Consider the following 19,057-nt stretch of genomic DNA (forward strand, 5'->3'; position numbering starts at 1 on the left):
GTGTGTTACTGTCTCAGCATGGGTGCCAGGTCATGCCCGTATCCATGTGGATAAATGGGATGTCTGGGGTAGGGTCCCCAAGGCAGCGAGGAGGGGCGTGTCTGTGTACTTTGGCTTGGGCGGCGTGTGTGCCAATGTTTGTCGGCGTGCGCCTGTCCAGGTCTGCGTGGGTGGCTCTCTGTGGCGAAGCGTCCGCAGGTCGGTGTGCGTCCGCGTGTCTGTCTGTCCGCGTCTGCGTGGGCGGCCGTCTCCGACAGGGCGCGTCCGGGATCAGGGGCGGTGGGCGTGCGCCCCGCCGGGGCTGGGTGGCTCTCCCCGCTAAGCCGGGCGGGCGCAGCGCCACGTGCGGAGCCCCGGACGCGTCGCTCTGGGGCGGAGCCAGCCCGGGGCCCCGGAGCCCCAGGCCGAGCCCAGGCGGGGCCCGCCCCCGACCCCGCCCCCAGCCCGAGCCCGCGCCGCCCGCCGAGCCCGGGAGCCCGAACCGAGCGGCGGAGCCGAGACGGCGGCAGCGCCCGTGAGATGCGGGGATCGCGCCCCCGGGGCCGCTGAGCAGGCGCCCGCTGCCCCGAGCCCAGCGCCGAGCCGAGTCCGCGTCGCGCTGCAGCCGCCCACCCCGGGGCGCGGGCCGGAGACCACCAGGTGAGCGAGCGCCCCCCGTGTCCCGCAGCCCCCCGCGCCTCTGTGTCCGCCGCCGCCCAACTTTCCTCCCCGATGGCCCGGAGGCGCCCGGCCGGGTACCCAGCACCCGGCAGCCGCTGTCCCAGAGGGGGGAGGGGCGGGAGAGGCGCAGGTGGCCCGGGCCGGGGGTTCCCTGGGGCGTCCCTGTTCGCCGCGGGTCTCCTCCCGTCCCCTCTCCTTCCGGGTTTCCCGTGCGCTGTCGAGGGCCGGGGGATGGGGAGCTTCGGCCCCGACTCCCGGGCCATCGCTGGCGCAGGCTGGCCGAGGGGCAGGAATTGGGACCCGGATTCCCGAGGCCGGAGACCCCAAGGTCAGAGCAGCCACAAGGCGCGCAGAGAATGTGCCTCTCTAGAGCTGGGGGTGAAAGGGCTGAGCGGACACTGGCCAGGACTAGGGAGCAGGCCAAGCGCTCGTTTTCCCTGGGCCCGGGAGCGTGGGGGGACCCGGCACCCGGGCTATGCCCTGGATTAGACGAAATCTCTGCACCCCAGGAAGGGATTTGTGCGCGCTATCGGGGGTCAGATCTACGAGTGTGCCCTGCCTCTGGGCGCTCCCACCATGCCGAGATCTCAGTGCCCTGTTGTCGCCTTGAAGGAGTCGCATCTCCTCCTGTATCTGTGGGCTCTAAGAGGGGACAGATGTCTGGACATGGAAATTCTGGAGAATTCTTCGTTCTCCTTGCTTTGACCTGGACAGACTCGCTCAACCTAACGGGAGAGAGAGGCAGCTCCGTACCTCTGTGTTATTTGACCGTCTTTGGAGGCGCCCTGAGAGGAAGTGGAGGTGCCTAGCCTTGTCTGAGTATTGATGGGGACAGCGATGTAGTGGGGACTGGTGGCAGTGGTGCTTATGATGCGGGAAATGCTAGGGACCAGGCCCTGGCTGGAGGCAGGCCTTTTAAACACCTGTTGGAGGGCAGCATACAACCACCAACCACGGAACTCACTCTGTCTCCTTAGCGACTTCAATCTCCTTGGGCCATGGGACCGGAGTGGCCTTGGGGTCCTGAGCTGCCTTTTACAGCAGTGACCCCAAGCACCTTGCAGAGAAGCACAGAACAGGCGCGCCCACGAACCCCAGACCTTCTGTAGACTCACCAACATTCAGAACTGAGGCCTGGGCCATACGGAGCCGAGGCCCTCTGTCCTCCCCTCAACTCCCTAACCTGTCCCTGTCCCCTCCCGTTAGAAAATTGGGCAGATGCACATAAATACGGTCACACGCGGGAAGATGAAATGAAGGCGGGACAGGCTGCTGCCTCAGAAGCAAGGGAAATTAAGGGGCAGCTGGAACATGGGACACCATTTCTTTGCTAGAATGCCTAAGGTTCTGAAAAGAGCCTCGGCTTGCTTGCTTTCCATCTCATCCACCCCTCTCCACCGCAAGTACTAAGAGCCAGGGAGGTCAAGGACTAATCCAAGGTCACACTTAATCGTTGGACTGGGGAGGACACTTAGGGTAACAGGCCTTGGACTCTATTTCCTGGCGGCCGCTTTGGCCTAGAATTGACCAGAGAGGGTCTAAATAGACAGAGGAGTGGCCCTGTATTCCCCGCATTTGGGAGGCAGAGACAGGAAGATCTCTGTGAGTTTGAGGCCAGCCTGGTCTATAAAGTGAGTTCCAGGACAGCCATGGTTGTTATACAAGAAAACCCTGTCTTGAATAAAGCAAACAAAACAAAGACAGCAAAGAAAGAAAGAAGAGCGGCCCTCGGGTGCTAAGAAGCTGTCTTCAAAGCCCGAGGTGCTAGGGCAGCTGTCCTCTAGACTGCCCAGTCCCTGTATATGGAGGTGACCACAACACCCCTGGACGGATTCCACAGTTGACTCACTTGGCATAGAGGGAGACAGAGACAGCTGGGAATGGGGGAGTAGGGGAAGCTGGTGCCCAGGCAGTCCACCCAGAAGAGAATCCTAGGGGCAACCTGGAGCAGTGTCTCCTTCCCAGGAGGTTCATTCCCGTGAGCCCTTGAGGGGGCTTTTGAAGGAGGGCACAGTGATACCAGTGTCACCCCAGGAACACAAAAGAGGTCAGAATTTTAGTTGAGAGTCAAAAGTCTTGTTCTAGCAGAGATAACTTCCACCTGGGTTTTGACGCATGAACAGGAGTTTTCAGGTCGTTGACCAACCAATGCAAACACAGGGGGACAGAGCAGCCATTAGTTGAGTGATCTGTTGGGTCCCGTGACATGAGGAAGAGCCCAGGTCCCAGTCACAGACCGACGGGGGTGTTGGCAACCTCTGCTCAGGAATTGGGAATTTATCCTCAGTAATGATTCTAAAAATGGTGAACAGGCCCTGAGTGCTTTGTGTAGACTAGACCACGGCAGGTACTCATGGGGTGCTAGATCTCCCAGTTATCCCCACATCAGCCCCCGAGGTGGGGACCACAGTCACAGCCGTGTTGTAAATGGTGAAGGGATCAGCAGCTGGTCAGTGACCTCTGTGCCACCTCCCCAGTGGAGACGGGGCCTGTGCCACCTCCTCAGTGTAGACAGAACCTGTGCCACCTCCTCAGTGTAGACAGAACCTGTGCCACCTCCCCAGTGTGGGCAGGGCCTATGCAAACTTAGGAAGTCCTTCAGCTGAGGAAGTGTCAGCAGGCCATGGTGACACTCTGGTGTCCTCCAGGGTACCCAGAGGTAACCACCCCTTATCCTATATGCACAGTGGGGGACATAGGTAGACAATAGTGACCTGAGCAATACCACGTCATCTGGACATTAGAGAAGAAGATCTAAGAAGGAAGCTTCCAGAAGGCAACCTGGGCTGGAGGTAGGCATTCCAGAAGGGCAGCTGGACCCTGGAGCCAGGGTTGCCTGGCTGGCCACCAGAGCAGCACTTCGGAAGCTTTACATAAAGACGTCCGCTCTGAAGCTCCACCCCCAGGCATGCTAATTCTCTTGGTTCTGGGGTGGAGCAGGCCGCCCGCCCGTCCTTCTGAAAACAGGTGATTCTGATGACATTAGAGAACGAGGCTGGAGCCAGATGCTCAGAGACACTGGACAGCCCAGGCAGGAGGAAGGCCAGGAGAGTAGCTGGCACTGACCTGAGGCAGAAAGGGCCGCTCTCCCAGGAGAGGGAAATCCCCCATTTCTGCTGAGAGATTTTTAGAAGGTACCTTTGGCACCGTTCATGGACAGATGAGCAAGGCTGAATAATTTAGAAAGAATGCCCATTAGATTGAGCCGCAGCAAGGGTGCCGGTGACCTCGGCAAGAGAAACAGCACTCTGAGCCCACGCTGTGATGCCCTGCGTGGTGGAGTCTGCTGAAGGAATGGGTCGGGGATGCAAGCTGGTCTGGAGTGGGTTAAGGAGTGAGCAGGAGGGGATGATGTGGGAGCATGGGCAGACAGCACTTCCAAGGGTCTGATGGTTGGAGGGGTAGGAGAGGGACAGGGGACCGCATGAGAGGTGGGGTCCTGCGGTGCATGCCTGAGAAAGGGCTTATGGGGAACATCTCAAGTAAAGGACCAGAAGCCTCTGGGTCAGAACTGCAACTGTGAGGCGCACGCGTCACAGTTTGCTCACTGGGCCGGTCGGAGAGGCTCCTGCAAGCCTCTGAGAGGAAGGTGATGGTGGGAACCGATTCCTGTCTCAGCATGGAGAGTGGGTTCTTTCTCTAGGGAGGAAAGCTGTCTTGGGAGACAGGGGACAAGATGGGTTTGCCTCGAGCAGGTGTCCATGGTGACAGAATTTGAAGAAGAGGGGCTGCAACCAAAGCCACATGGCTAAACTACAGGAAGGTAGGGAGAGAGGGGAGGATACAGACGGAGACTGGACATTTGGGGGTGCAGCAGGGCAGCTGTAGGAATGGCTTAGGTCTGATGGCCAGGCTTGTCTCATAAAGAGTTCAGAGGCAGGGGTGTCAAACCTGGAGGGTGGGGACTTTCAGCATCTGTTTTGGGCCGTGGCGCATTCTAGGAATCTAAGACAGGCTTTATCCCTGCCCTGTGAAGTCTGAGTAGTAACGGGGAAGAGGGACTATGTCATGAAACACAGAGAGGATCGTTTTAGGTAGTGGCAAGTGCCATGGAAGGATTCCTGACGAGAGATGGTGAGTCGGTGTAGCCTCACTGACCAGAGACCGTCTGAATGAGGCAACTGATCTAGGACCTGAATAACAGGACAGATGTGGGGAGAGCGTATGGAAGAGAGAGCTGCCTGTGCAAAGGCCCTGGGGTAGGAGCTCCACGAATGCACGCTGTGCCTGGAGCAAAGGGAAAGGGACGGGGATGGAAAGACACCGAGCCTCTGTTCTAACCCCACCCCCTCAGTGGACTGCCCCTTCTGTGAGCCTACACTACCCTCCTTGGGCTGGTGCTGGCAGCAGTTCCTGGGAATGAAGCTATTTTTAGATATGGCTCTCCTCTCCTGTGGGCCTAGAACATACCGTGTCTTTTGAAGATGATCAATACGTGCTGGCACTATTTATAGAGGACCCCATGTCAAGTCCTGGGGCCTGGGACCCCCAGACTTTCCGGGGACAGGCATCACAGACATAGGCTCTTTGATCTACTCCTCAGTTTCTTTCTACTCTCAAAGGATAGACAGAGGCACTGAGGAGCCTGGAGCCTCCCAACATCACCTCCAGGGCCAGAAAGACCTGCCCAGAACAAGCAGAAGGCAAACTTGGAATGGAGGTCCAGCCTCCCCTCTCCAGGGCTGATCAAGAGGAAGCCTGCCTGGAGGGGATGGGCCTGGAGCCTAGTGCTGGAGACTGCAGGGGAGGGCTGGGCTTGGGTCTGCTGCCTGTGGTCGGTCAGAGTAGTAGGTAGGCAGAGAGTGTTTATGTTCTAGGCTGAGTCCTTTCTCTCCTCTTCAGTGCCTTCTCTTTAAATCTCCCAGGAAGGCAGTGGAAAGTGGAGTCCCCCCAGGGGCATTTGCTGATGCCAGGGATGGAGCCTTTCTTACAATGTCTGTGTGGCCCTGGGTTGCTCTCTTACCCACTCAGAGAGCCCCGTGTACTGAGTCCCCTGGAGCCAGGGACGGTGCTGGCTATCCTAGGGTCTCAAGGTCACCAGAGACACAGGCAGGCCTTAGTCGGTCAGCGCCTAGGTCTCGAATGGTGCTTTCTGAACAGTGGCGGCTCATCTTGAACGGGGAAGGCAGAAAATGGTCTCTGGCAGGTCTGGATTCTTAGAAGTCCCAGGAAGAGAAAGAAGCAGCTTTAGAGGTGGTTTTCAAAGAGATCATAGGGTAGGGAGAGGCAGCCCCACAGCTTAGGCACGAGAGTGGTTTGTAGGCTGAATCTGAGGCAACCTGGGTGAGAGAGCTGATCTTGGGGCAGGGGTATCCTGACATAGGAGGGACCAGCCTCAGCAATCAGTCCTTGCTGCTTGGAATTGAAGCCCAGCCTCGTTGGTCCAGGCAGGGAACCCAGAAAACCGCCCCTGGCTACCCAGCTAAGCAGAAGTCCAGCCCGTTCCTTTGCAAGACCAGGGTCACCAGTTGGCATGGAAGTGCAGGGAGGCTGAGGGACAGAGGCCTACCCACACAGCCAGAGACCTGAGCAGAAGGCGCAGGCGCCCAGCGCCCACCCTGCCACTGCACTTGGGTCGGATGCAGCACAGACTGCCAGTTAAATAAAGCGACAGCTAGTTGCCAACAGCGCTGGAAACCCAGGGAAAGCCCCCACTCGCTCGCTGAGCCTGAGTGCCGATTAGATGTATAATTGCTGAGCTTCCGTTTCAGAATCTGTCCGAGGCGAGGAGACACAAATCCTCCTAAGGAGTCTCTGCAGCCTACCGTCCCCAGAGAGAGTGGGCACCAGGCACTTCCTAAGGAGTCTCTGCAGCCTACCGTCCCCAGAGAGAGTGGGCACCAGGCACTTCCTAAGGAGTCTCTGCAGCCCACCGTCCCCAGAGAGAGTGGGCACCAGGCACCTCCAGTCCTCGTCTTTCTGATGGAATTAAGGATTTGTGCCCACATGGGTCACTGCTAGCTCCTGTGCAGGGGAAGCTTAAAAGCGTGCTCACCCACAGCCTGCCTAAAACAGCCATATGCATTTTGATGTTACAAGTGACTCTACCTGGCAGGCATTAAGCAGGGACAGAAGGGGGACTTTAGGGGACAAGGGGGATGTTTGCTGTCTTAGTTGGGGTGGCATTTTACCCATGTGTGTGCAGTTGTCAAAACTTATCTAACTGAACATACTTGATGAGTGTGTTTGCTTGAGTTTAAATTCTACTTCAGCTCAAAAGCGCATTAAGAGTGTCACATGTTTGGTTATAGTATTGTCCTGGATGCCTTTGTGGCATAGATCATCATTTCTGTGGGTTATTCCATCTCCCTCTGGGCAACAAGAGACCTCAGAGGGAGAGCCTCCCAGGTTTCCTGGAGGCACGTATAGCTCCTTTGATGCACACAGTAGGAGTCTCGGTTGCCATGGCACCCTGCGAAGCCTTTTTCAGCTAAGGCATCAGAAAGAGGAGTTGGAAGGAACCGAACAGGCAGAGTTGGGATGCTGGTGGCTGTCTTCTTGTTTCATGTACTGTGAGGGTCTGTGGGAGCAGGAGCAGGGCCACTGTGCAGGGAAAAATACCTGTTCAGAGTCTGGGGTACATGCACCCCTTTGTGACTGTCACAGGGTGTTAGATCATCCATGTCCCTGCTCTGGAGACCCAAGGCTGGGCAGCAGTGGACCCTTGGAGAAGAGAAGATGCTGTGTGGATGGGCCTTTGCAGAGGCTGAGGAGGAAAGCTGGGCAGGGGCAAGGGTGCTGTGTTCACTGTGTGCTGCAGTGTGCGTATTGTGGGAATCCCGGGGCTTCCACATTCCCCTGACCAGGTGTCTAGATACTGCCAAGCAGTTGGTGGAAAGGAGCCATTGCCCCACGCTTGCTGTGGGAGAGGGGGAAGAGAAAAAGGCAAGATTAGGAGGGAACTCTTGGTTTGTGTTTGGCAGGCGGGTGAGACCAAGTTAGGACCAGATAAGCTAGACCCCACTCCAGCACCCAGCCCTGGACAGAGCCCTGTCCTCAAGAGGAGCCCTGTTCTGTCCCTGCCTGGGGATTCACTTCTGCAGAGCTGAAGCTGGTAGGATTTTCCTGTCGGCAGACTTAGCCTGGTGTTGGAATAAATGAGATGCAAATGTGTGTAAATTAGGGCATCCCCAGAAGCTAGGTGGGCGTGTTCTCCTCGGGAGGAATGGGCACAATTGGCCAATACTTCCCCGAGATTTTTTGGAGGTGGGGGGCGAGGGTGTTGTTCAAACTTGCCCTGTTCCTCTTTGTGTGTTGGACTAGGCAGGGTTAATGCCTCTGCAGCAGCCTCAAAGAAGCGGAGCCAGCAGGGAGCAGGTTAGCTGAGGCTCGGGTGCAAGGACGTGTCAATGTGCCTTTGATCTGGGAACAGGGACCTCTGAATGCAGAGGCCAGGGCACCAGCTGGCACCCCCATGGAGCCTTTGTCCAAGCAGTTAACCCAGAGAGCTGTACGGATAATTGCCTGGGCGGGCGGAATGGGACGAATGAACATGCTGTCGACCCCTCCCCTGTGGTCCCCCATCATCCCAACCTGTGGCTTTAGCTCCATGGCTGCCCATAACCACTGCCAGAGACCAGGAGGCCTACCAGGACAAGTTTTTTTTTAGTTCCTCCTGTGGCCCCCACCTCCACCTACAGAGGCCAGCCTGAGGCCTGATGCCAAAGCAGGTAGGGCCGTGTAGATTCTACTTGCTGAGCAATGTCCAACAGGATAGAACAGGAACCCTGAATGTCAGTCACAAGTTACTGAACATGTTTCTTTTGATCAGGCATTTTATCAAGTTAAATATTATGCATTTAACTGTAATCAACATTAGAAATGATGGACAGACCGACCGCTTGGCATTCTGTATCTCCTACTGAGCCTGCACGGGAGGGGGTGGTCACACACAGGGTGTCTGTCCCCTGTAGCCCTATCCTCAGTCCTGATAGCCACACACAGCCAGTGAGTGGCTACTCTGTTGGACAGTGCCAGAGCTGAGAGAACTGCCAGAGAATCGCTTCTGTCAGCAGAAGAACCCAAGGCATCTACCCGGTGTGAGCATAGGCCAGCCTCCTTGGGGCTGAACCAGCCCCTTCGCACACACTCGGTCCAGATGGGTGTTTACAGGCCAGCCATGTCCCTTCCTCCTGGTTCTGACCACAGAGGTAGGAGACAGAGCTTCCTAATCCCTGGGCATCAGGTTTCTCACCTAGAAAGAAAGAGGATAATACCCTCCCTCCTCCCTTCGCGGGATTGTAGCAAAGATAAAATACCGTGATCCCAAACAGCACTTGCAGATATGAGTGTGTGTGCATGCACAGAGAAAGAAAGAGAGAGAGAGAGTGTGTGTGTATGTGTGCCAGGCTCATAGAGAACATGAGACAATTCTGGCGTGGCCCTTAGCCCCATGTCCACCCCCAGGAAAGGGGCCAGAGTCATGGCGAGACAGCATTTACTCTGCATTCCTTCCTCCACCCAGCCAGTCCATTTCGCTCTTCTCTGCAAGCTCATGTTGAATGCTGGGGCCGAGGTATATGTGGAAATCAGTTCTCTGCCAGGTGATGTGGGGATTCAGGTAACCAGGGGCTTAGAAGGAAAGAGACAGACAGACAGACAGGGAGGGAAGGAGGGAGGGAGGTCTGGTGTGGAAGGAGGCCCCTTGAGCTGGGTCTCCATGAGAACAATGAGGCAGTTACATGCTGTGTAACAGTGTTCCCAGCAACAGCGAGCCACACAGAGGACCACAGTCTCTGGAGATCCTGAAGGAGCTGAAAAACACCTACCACCTCATGCTGCTGTAGCCATCCTAACACCACAGTTCACTGCTGTGTGTGCGTGTGTGTGCATGTGTGTACGTGCGTGTGTGTGTGGTGTGTTGCTGTGGAAGCAAACCTATATTGCAGGCATAAAGTATAGGTGCAGTTATGTATAGTGTGTGATACTTGACAACAGTAAGTAACGACGTTACTAGCTTGTGTGCTTTTAAGATTTTTTTTTAAATTTATCACTCGTGTATAGGTATGAGCCTGTGTGAGGTTATGATCACACATGCATGCAGGAGCCCAGGGAGACCAGAAGAGGCCATCATCAAATCCCCTAGAGCTGGAGTTAGACAACTTTGGTGCTAGGAACCAGACGTAGGTCCTCTGCAAGAACACACGGCACATGCCCTCAAGCACTGAACCACCTCTGCAGCTGTGCTGTGCGCTGTGCACTCCTGATTAGGAAGAGCAGGCTGCTGCCTCACTTGGTCCGTGTGTGTCTCCACTCCATGTTGCACTGAGGCTACATGAGTGTAGGGATATTCTTTTTCAGGAGCTGTTATATGGTAGAGCAGCCCCTTAGCATGAGAAAGAAAAAGAGTGGCCATAGCAAGTGACTGATTTGCTTCATCTGGGTATGTGTGAGTACACACTGATGCTCACAGGACAGAATTGCCTAGTGATGTCATTCTTGTGGCTCCTCAGGATTAAAGGACACACGGTAATGACAGCAAAGCCCACGAGGACAACAGCAGCTCGTGATCACTGCGTTTGTACAGTGGTTGAGACCTGGGAGAGGATCAGCAAGATACTCACACGTTAGGACGGCCCTCTGAAATAGGATCTCTCTCTCTGTCTGTCTCTCTCTCTGTCTCTCTGTGTCTATCTGTCTCTCTCAAATTTTTTGAGACATGGTCTCACTATGTCACTATGTAGCCCTGGCTGTCCTGGAACTCCCTAGGTAGACCAGGCTATCCTCAAACTCACAAAAATCCTTCTGCCTCTGCTCCCAAGTGCTGGAATTAAAGGCATGCACCACATGTCCTGTCTCTGGGAAAGTTCCTAGCCCCACGGGGAACTGTTGACCGATGGGAAAACAGAGATTAACTTACCCTAGGACTTGTGGCAAGCAAATGACTGAGGTCCAGGTCACCTGTGTGGGCTGACTTCCTAACCCAGTTCTGATCACTTCCTTGTCCCATATAGGAACAGGAAATCTCTCAAGAGAGGGAATGGGGAGAGGAGCCACAGAAGAGGAAGAGATAGATATGGGGTCAGGGGTCTCTGGACACGGTCATTTCCTCATTGCCAGTCTCTGCAAACCTGGGCAGGACAGTGCCCTTTCAGGTCAGCATGGAACCTGTACTGTGGCGTCCTTTCCTGTCCGATCACCACCAGTTGACTTGAGGACCGTCACCTGGGAAAGTACTATCCGAAACTGCTGTATGGACATGCATACAGTGGGCACCGAATGCCTGCTCGTTGAATCAACGAAATGAGTGAGCTGAGGTATTAATTAGTATGTCCTCCTGAAGGAAGAATCAAATTTGCCTGGTGCATGCATGGGCCACAAGGCTTGGGTGGGAGCTGTCATGGGGTGACTGACATCCACTGGGTAAGAGAACATCCCACTTGGCACACACAATCCACTTGAGTGGAAGACAAGGGACATGTTCAGGGGTTCACAAGTGCCCTGGCCTCCCTCTCTGAGGTTACCCTTTGCATAGACCTCTTCTTCAGCACCCAGGTGCAGGCAGAAGGGCAGTACCGGGGCCAGGGAAGATGGACCTGGGTAGGATGGATAGGTGCCAGGGTGGTGGGTCATCCGCCCAGCAATCATGGGACTGCCAAGCAGGAAAAAGGAGCGCAGAGCCAAGGAAGCCGGTGGAGATTTCCTAGGAAGCCTGGGAGCCCCTTCCACAGAGGGCTGCGCATAAATTTACATGGCAAAGAATATTCTTTGCATGCTGGGTTCCAGAGACTCTGATTCCACAGCGACCAAAATGCCAGACATGACTCAGGCAGGAGGCTGAAGTGAGCCTGCCTTCAGGCTCAGGGAGGGGCTATACGGAGCTAGACAACACCAGAGCTCCTCACTCCTCACTGGGACTGAAGTAGGCAGGGAGGGGCTGCACGGAGCTAGACAACACAAGGGCTCCTTACTCCGTGGCGGGCATCCTGCGAGTTCACTGCCAGAGCCAGCAAAGTCCTGTGCAGACTTGGACAAGCAACCTAACATTGGTCCCCTACCCTAAGGACGGGGGACAATACCCGCATCTGCTTTCTAGATTGTGTTCGTTTTAGTGACATCTTTGGCCACTGACATGAGCCTCAGGAAGGCCTGTGCGGTGGGTGTTTACCCCACCAAGCATCCATGGTGTTCACCCCACCCCTGCCACCATATCTCCCCACTCCTGTCCCACAGGTTAAAGTAGAATCCTTTCCCTGCCCTAAGTTGAGACATTCAGGCCAACTGGGCTAAACAGATTTATCCCCAGAAACTGTTAGTGCTCGGAGACGTCTAGAAGGGGAAAAAGCCATCTGTGGGGTGCAGAGGGGGAAAGGCAGTCACACAGGACACAGACAGCGCTTGGGAATGGCTGTCACAGACTGGGAAGGAGAGGAGTGTGGCCATGTGGGGACACAGTCAGTGCAGTGGTTACGACGCCTGCCTGCCGCAGTGATAAATGCTAAACAAAAAAGAGTCGGAGGAAGGAAGGGATTGTTTTGGCTCACGGTTCAAGGGGATGGAGCCCATTATAGAGGGGAAGACGTGGCAGCATAGACAAGGTCACTGGTCACATTGCTTCCGCAGTCAGGAAACAGAGACAAGCACTGGTGTTCAGCATACCTTTCTTCATTTACTTCATCCCATGATGCCACCGACATGCAGGGTGGGTCTTCCCACTCTGGTGGACTCAGTCTAGAGAATCACTCACGAGTATGCTCGGAGACATGTCTCCTAGGTGATTCTGAACGCTGTCAAGTTGGCGCTATTAACGTTAAGTCCCAGCGATCCAAGTGGTAGTTAGGAGCCTGTCCTGGGCTGTTGCAAATGGAGGAGGAAGCATTGAGTGAAGGTGCAGGGCATATGACCTTAAAGGGTGCCAGTATTAGCTAGTCTGAAGGAGGCCAAACCATTTGCTCCCACTAACTCCACAGCTGCAGGGACACGGGGAGACATGTGCCTTATGATCTGATGTAGAGGGATGTATTAGGATGGAGCGGACTCCCAAGAGTCCTGCCAGTGCCCGGGCAGAGGGGTCAGCTACAAGAAGCTACCCAGTCTCCAGAGCAGCCAGAGGCCCAGTGGGAGAGAGGGGCACCAACAGAGGGAAAGCTGCCTGGAGCAGGGGAGTGGCCTGCGGACCTTGCCTGCTCTGCACCCACCACAGTCTCCAGCTTCGGGAGCTGGTTGTTCAACAGTGTTTCCTTCCTGCCTTCCACAGCCACGGATGCCCCCTCACCCTTGGCATGCTCAGACCACTCTGGAGCCCACCTCACCCTGGCAGCCTGTAATCCTGTAGCTGGGCTGGTACACCAGGCAGAGCAGGGTGTAGACTCTGAGCTGCTGAAGGGAGGGCGGGGCCAGGGCCAGGTGCAGGCAGGAGAACAAGAGAGAAAGCCGATCCAGTCCGCCCGCCCATTAGGAGTAACCCAGACACAAAGGCCACTCTTGGCAGGTTTACTTTGGAACCTGAGGCTGCCCCGCTGCTGGGAGGCAGGGAAGCTTCATCTGGAATCTAGTTTCAGACAGGCCTCTGATGCCAGGGCCTCCCTAGGGTGTGGGTGCTAACCCTCTTTGGGACCCCAAACCCTGTCACTTGGCCAGACTTGGGGTGGAGGGGACAGGAGGTATGATAGCGATTGGACACCCCAACTTACTGTCCTCTGACCTCGGGCTGTTCTTGAAGTTTCCTGGCTCCCCAAAAGCGTTCTGTCTCTCACTCTTGAACCCAGTAGGACTCCTTATGGAATCCGTCAGGTCCTCAGGCTAAGCTTCTCTCTAGAAGGGTCAGCAGTGCTGGTCCCCAACCCTGTCCAGGGATGCCCCAAAGTCCTGGACCAGTGAGCCAGGGAGAGGCTAACACCCACCGTGGTGGATCATGGGAAAGGTATCAAAGAACCCCAGGAAGCACGTAGAGGGTCCTCTCGCCCACAGCTAAGGAATATGGACCCCAGGAAGCACGCAGAGGGTCCTCTCGCCCACAGCTAAGGAATATGGACCCCAGGAAGCACGCAGAGGGTCCTCTCGCCCACAGCTAAGGAATATGGACCCCAGGAAGCACGCAGAGGGTCCTCTCGCCCACAGCTAAGGAATATGGACCCCAGGAAGCACGCAGAGGGTCCTCTCACCCACAGCTAAGGAATATGGACCCCAGGAAGCACGCAGAGGGTCCTCTCACCCACAGCTAAGGAATATGGACCCCAGGAAGCACGCAGAGGGTCCTCTCGCCCACAGCCAAGGGTGGACACCAGGAAGCACGTAGAGGGTCCTCTCGCCCACAGCTAAGGAATATGGACCCCAGGAAGCACGCAGAGGGTCCTCTCACCCACAGCCAAGGGTGGACACCAGGGTCGGTCAGTCCTAACCAAGGACTGAGTTGTAGTCTTGGAGTTCTCTGCCCACGGAGAGAGGCTCAGCTTGGAATCCCAGTTCTCAAGACAAAATAATAGTATTAAACGGGAAATTCTTGGTATGGAAGAAAGCTGCTGGGACACTTCAAACTGATTTTTCAAAGTGTGTGGGCCTCCCTAATGTTTTAAATGGGAGCAAGCAGGAGTTGGAAGTACTATGACGTTGAAATTGCGGGCAATAATAATATCTGAGGTACCCACAGTCGCTGTGATGGGACAGGGTTGTGATACCAAACCTTTGGGTCATGGCTGTTAAGGCTACCTTCATAGATAAAGAAAATATTTCATTGAGTTCACGAGGATATGCCGTTCCTCCTCTCCCGTCCCTCCAAGAACCCCCGAACTCTATAAACAGACAGAACTCACCCACGTCCTTAGTCAGGGAGTGAGTAGCTGCCCTTGCTGCTGCTGTCTGGAGGGTCACATGAGAGCGGTGGTGGGCTGGTTCTCCATCTGGGCGCTGTTACCACAGAGGTTCGGCGTGTGAGAATGCACCCACCTGTGTGCTCCCTGGCATCTGTTTGCGTGAATCCTGGATTTTGATACAAATTGCCAGCATCCTTCACTGAGGCAGGTGCAGGTGCGGGCTTGCACACACACGCTTCTGCCAGCGTGTGCACTTCCCTGGGCCTCCACGTGTCTCCAGCACCCTTGCAGGCGTGTGGACACAGATGGATACCGCGATCGGAGGACACTATTTTTAGCAAATAATCCCAAGCTAAGGGGTGGCTTCCCAGTTTACAGAAGGAGCAATTGCTCACCGCGGAGAGGGCTGCCCCACTGTCCTCCCAGCGAGGCTCCTTGTTTCTAACATGAAATGAATAACGACTTTATTGTTTTTGCAAGTTCATCATAGTGGATTCTGGAAATGGGGGAAGGTGTAAAGGAAGTTTAGAATGACCCAAATTCTCCTCAACAAGGGGGAAGAAAAAAATCGCCATTCATGTTTAGCAATAAGTGCTGCAGACCAAGCCTTCTGCTCGGTTAGAGGTGGAAGCTAGACAGGGAGAGGCTCTTATGAAGCGGGGACCTACTCTCTCATCTGCTATTTTTAACAGAGATGGTCCTTTAACTTCACGTGAATCAAACAAGAAGCTGTAGACAGACCGGGGAGCGGCAAAAGGAACCTCTGCCTTCTGCTTCTGTGGCGCTTGTTTCGTGCTGTGCTTGCCCAGGGTCCACACACATGCACACATGCACGTGCATGCGCATGCACAAATACACTCACTCACTCGCTCTCTGTGTGCGTGTGTATGTGGTATGCTCAGCTTCGTCTGTGTGTGTCCGCACACGCACACACAAATGCACCCTCTCTCTCACTCGCTCTGTGTGTGTGTGTGTGGTATGCTCAGCTTTGTCTATGTGTGTGTGTCTGTGTGTGTGTGTGTGGTATGCTCAGCTTCGTCTGTGTGTGCGTGTGTATGTGGTATGCTCAGCTTTGTGTCTGTGTGTGTGTTCTATACTCAGCTTTGTGTGTGTCCCAGTGCAAAGGCACATATGTGCTAGTGTGTAGAGGCCAAAGGTCAACTTGGGATGTCATTCCTCAGGAGGCGTCCAACTTGTTTTCTGAGCTGAGTTTCTCTCTAGGACCTGGGCTAGGCTGATAGCCCAGCCAACTCCAGGGTCTTCCTGTCTATGACTCCCTGGCACTGAAATCACAGGCAGATACTATCAAAGCCAGCTTTTCATGTAGATACTAGGGACCAAACTGAGATCTTCAAGCCTTTACGGCAAACACTTTACTAACTGAGCCATCTCCCCAGTCCCTAGGGGTGCCCCCTCCATGATTTTTAATTTTATTACATTTATATTCTCATGTATGCTCTCCCTGGCTCCTACCCCCTCCTCCCTCCCTCCCTCCCTCCCTCCCTTCCTCCCTCTCACCCCTTTCTTCTCCTTCTCCCCCTCTCACGTGTGCCTTTGTTGTCACAACAAACATAGAGGACAAAGAATGACCATCAGGCATCAACTCTGCTTCCCCCAATCTTGGGGGATCCAAGGATTGAACTCAGGTCATCAGGCTTGGCAGTGAGGACCTTCACCCGCTGAACCATCTCAACAGCTCCCAAGGTGCCCATTGAGGCTGTGTTGCTCATGTTTTACCTGCCACCTGGTTGAATATCTGCAGTCCAAGGTGCTCAGGCCACCCTGGGTCCTTGTTGGCCGTGTGCTGGGGTGGGTGCCACAGCAGCTTATAGGGGTCATTCATGACGTGATCCACAGGAGTGAGATCAGGGCAAAGCCCTTGGCTGACAGGAAGGGAGAGTGTCCCTGGCAGCGATCTCCAGCAGGTGTCCAGTCTGCCTTCTTGAGCTGGTGCCCAGCCATTCCCGGGTTTGATGTGGCAATTAGCAGTGCAGCCCCCTGGCGTGGTGTCATAGTCAGGAGCCCTCTGGCCACATCCTGTTTTGGTGAGGCAGTCAGGAATGCATTCTTCTGCCTTGCTGTCATAGACAGAGTGTGTTTGCACCAGGTTCTGAATCTTTTGAGGCCACCAGGGGCCACATTCTCCCGGTTTGACGTCACATGCATGTGCCTGTTGGATGTCCTCTGCAGTAGTGGTCACTGTCTTCCGGTGTTGCTGTCCCCTTGGGACTGGCATTTGTTTGTCCGCTCTTGTGGGGGAAGAGGGGACAGTGTGACGAGCCAGAGGCACACCCTTCACATTTCCCATCTTTGGAATCAGCCTAGTTAGTGATGGGCTGCCCCCAGGGGATTCCCACGAGATGCTCATCAGAGGTCTGCATGGCTATGCACACCGGATTGCCAGTATGTGGATGCCATCTCCTTTGTTACTGCCCAGCTATTTCTGAAAACCCACAGGTTTTCCTGGGTCCCTTGGGGCAAACGCTGATGTCCTCTCAATTGCTGCCTCCTGTGCCCAGGTCTCATGTGAGGGCATGGGGACTGGGAACTGTACACCACTTATTCTGGGAGTATTTCCTGGAGAGGAGGAAGAACTCCTTGACCCATCCAGGGCCAACTCCTGGCATATGCATGTTTCACCTTTCATGGGGGAGCGGAAGACCCATTCTGTCGGGGTCTGGTATAAAGCAAATGGCCTCTCTGTCCATCCCTGCTCCGTGGAGCCATCATATTTAGACAAAAGGGGGAGGTGCTTCTTCAGCCAATGACCTTTGGGATGCTAGCCCACTTTGGGCGTGGTCTCTTGTACTATAAATGCAGATGTAGGGGCATGTGCGAGCCCCTTGGCTGCTGGATTGGGTTCCAGTTCCCTGTGCATGCAGAGGACTGCGGATCTCTACTCTTTCCGTGAGTTTTTCCCCAAATAAATAAACCTTTTTTATACTCCATCCGGGCTAGGGGATGGGACATGTCTTAAAAGAGCACAGTTGGAATGTTTTCTTTGGTGCAGAGTGGGCAGGGTAAAACTATCACGATGACACACTTTCCCTTGGCCACTGGTGTTCAGACCCACGCACTGGGGCAGGAGTGGAGAAGCCACTCCAGTGCCATCCCTCGAACACACCACGGGGGAGAGCTTAGGTATTTACCCCTGGTCACTGTCAATCATGTGTGGCCTGTTCAGCGATTGGCAACTGGGGATACTTGTATCCACTGGTAAATTGTGTCCTTTCCTGCTCCAGCATAGCTGACTGACCACCCTGCCTTCTGTCTGTGGCAACCCATCACACACATGTCTGTGTCTTCCAGCGTACCCCCAGGCAGCCTAAGGAGAGCCTGTGCCCCCAGAAGCAGGATGAGAAGATGGCAAACTTCTTGTTACCTCGGGGCACTAGCAGCTTCCGTAGGTTCACCCGGGAGTCCCTGGCGGCCATCGAGAAGCGCATGGCGGAAAAGCAGGCCCGAGGTTCGGCCACATCACAGGAGAGTCGTGAGGGCCTGCCAGAGGAGGAGGCTCCCCGGCCCCAGCTGGACCTGCAGGCCTCCAAAAAGCTTCCGGATCTCTATGGCAACCCGCCCCGAGAACTCATTGGGGAGCCCCTGGAAGACCTGGACCCTTTCTACAGTACCCAGAAGGTGACTGCCACCCCCCAACACCCTCCTCACCCATCTAGGTAGCTACCAGAAGGGCAGCAGCAGATGGGGTTCTGCTTATGTGGAGTTCTGTGGGGCCGGCTCCCCTGGGCTTTGGGGTAGTGACTCACCACTGATCTGTATTCCAGTCACCTTAATTTGGAGTTCTGGGGTAAAGACATAAATAATGATGTTTGTATCCCTAAGTTGAGGGGTGGACCACTAAACTCTTGCCTTCTTGTGTAATGCTTTGGTAGACACCTCTAGGGGATTCCTCCCTGTCCCCAGATGTGTGGGCACTTGGAAGGAAGCCCTGAGTGGTCTCTCTCCTAAATAAAAGCGGCGTGCACTCCTCCCTCCCTCTTGTAGCTCAGAGAATTAGCCGACATCATCATCAGAGCCAGCTGTCTCAAGCTGAGCCACAGCCATAGTCTCCTGGGCCTTGTGGGGAAGACTGGTTCTGTCATTCTTGCTCCTGGGGAGATGGACGGAGTGTTGTTTCTCCACAAGGCCCTGTCCTGGCCTCCTCTTCAGACCACGGGTCACCATGTTGCACCAAACAAGGTGACAGGCATGCAGAGATCCTAGAGAGGCATACGATCCCCACTCCGCTGTCCACACTGCTGGGCCTAACTGTAGGGGTTGGTAGTGGGACGACAGACTGGAATCTAGGGCGTGGCCTTTCCTGAAGGCCAGGCACCAGAGACCAAGGAGGCTGCTGGGTTACTGTGCTCAGCTCCAAGCTAAAGGCAGAGCAACCCCTGTGGGACCAGAAAGGGAACTGTAGTCAGTGTGAGGATCTAGGCAATGTGTGTCAGTGTGTCGGTCGCCATGGTGTGAGACAGTGTTTGGGAGACCAAGAGCCCGAGTATGCTTGTCTGTGTGTATGCACACACACACAGCTTCATGTGTAATCAGCTGTGGATGGGAAGAAGCCCACACACACTCAATCTACAAGTCAGGAAAGCTGACCTCCTCTGAGGCTTCCGGAACTCGCTGATTCAAGTGACTGG

At 55.1% G+C, this 19,057-nt stretch overlaps 1 protein-coding gene across 4 annotated transcripts in view; it reads left to right on the forward strand.

Annotated features, from left to right (window-relative positions):
* The first annotated feature begins 502 nt into the window (after nucleotides 1-502).
* Scn5a (sodium voltage-gated channel alpha subunit 5) overlaps nucleotides 503-19,057 on the forward strand; it is a 97,453-nt gene continuing 78,898 nt past the window's right edge. For 3 of the 4 annotated variants that reach the window (XM_041676895.1, XM_041676898.1, XM_041676897.1), the window contains exons 1-2: nucleotides 503-639; nucleotides 17,721-18,047. In XM_041676895.1, coding sequence (XP_041532829.1) covers nucleotides 17,775-18,047 — 273 coding nt within the window. In that variant the 5' untranslated portion in view covers nucleotides 503-639; nucleotides 17,721-17,774. Of the gene's footprint in view, nucleotides 640-17,283; nucleotides 17,319-17,720; nucleotides 18,048-19,057 lie in introns of those variants that run through there. The other variant, XM_041676896.1, reaches the window with a different exon arrangement.

The sequence above is a fragment of the Microtus oregoni genome, unplaced genomic scaffold (assembly GCF_018167655.1).
Source record: "Microtus oregoni isolate MIOR12 unplaced genomic scaffold, Mior012 000028F_ref0000031, whole genome shotgun sequence".
Taxonomy (NCBI): domain Eukaryota; kingdom Metazoa; phylum Chordata; class Mammalia; order Rodentia; family Cricetidae; genus Microtus; species Microtus oregoni.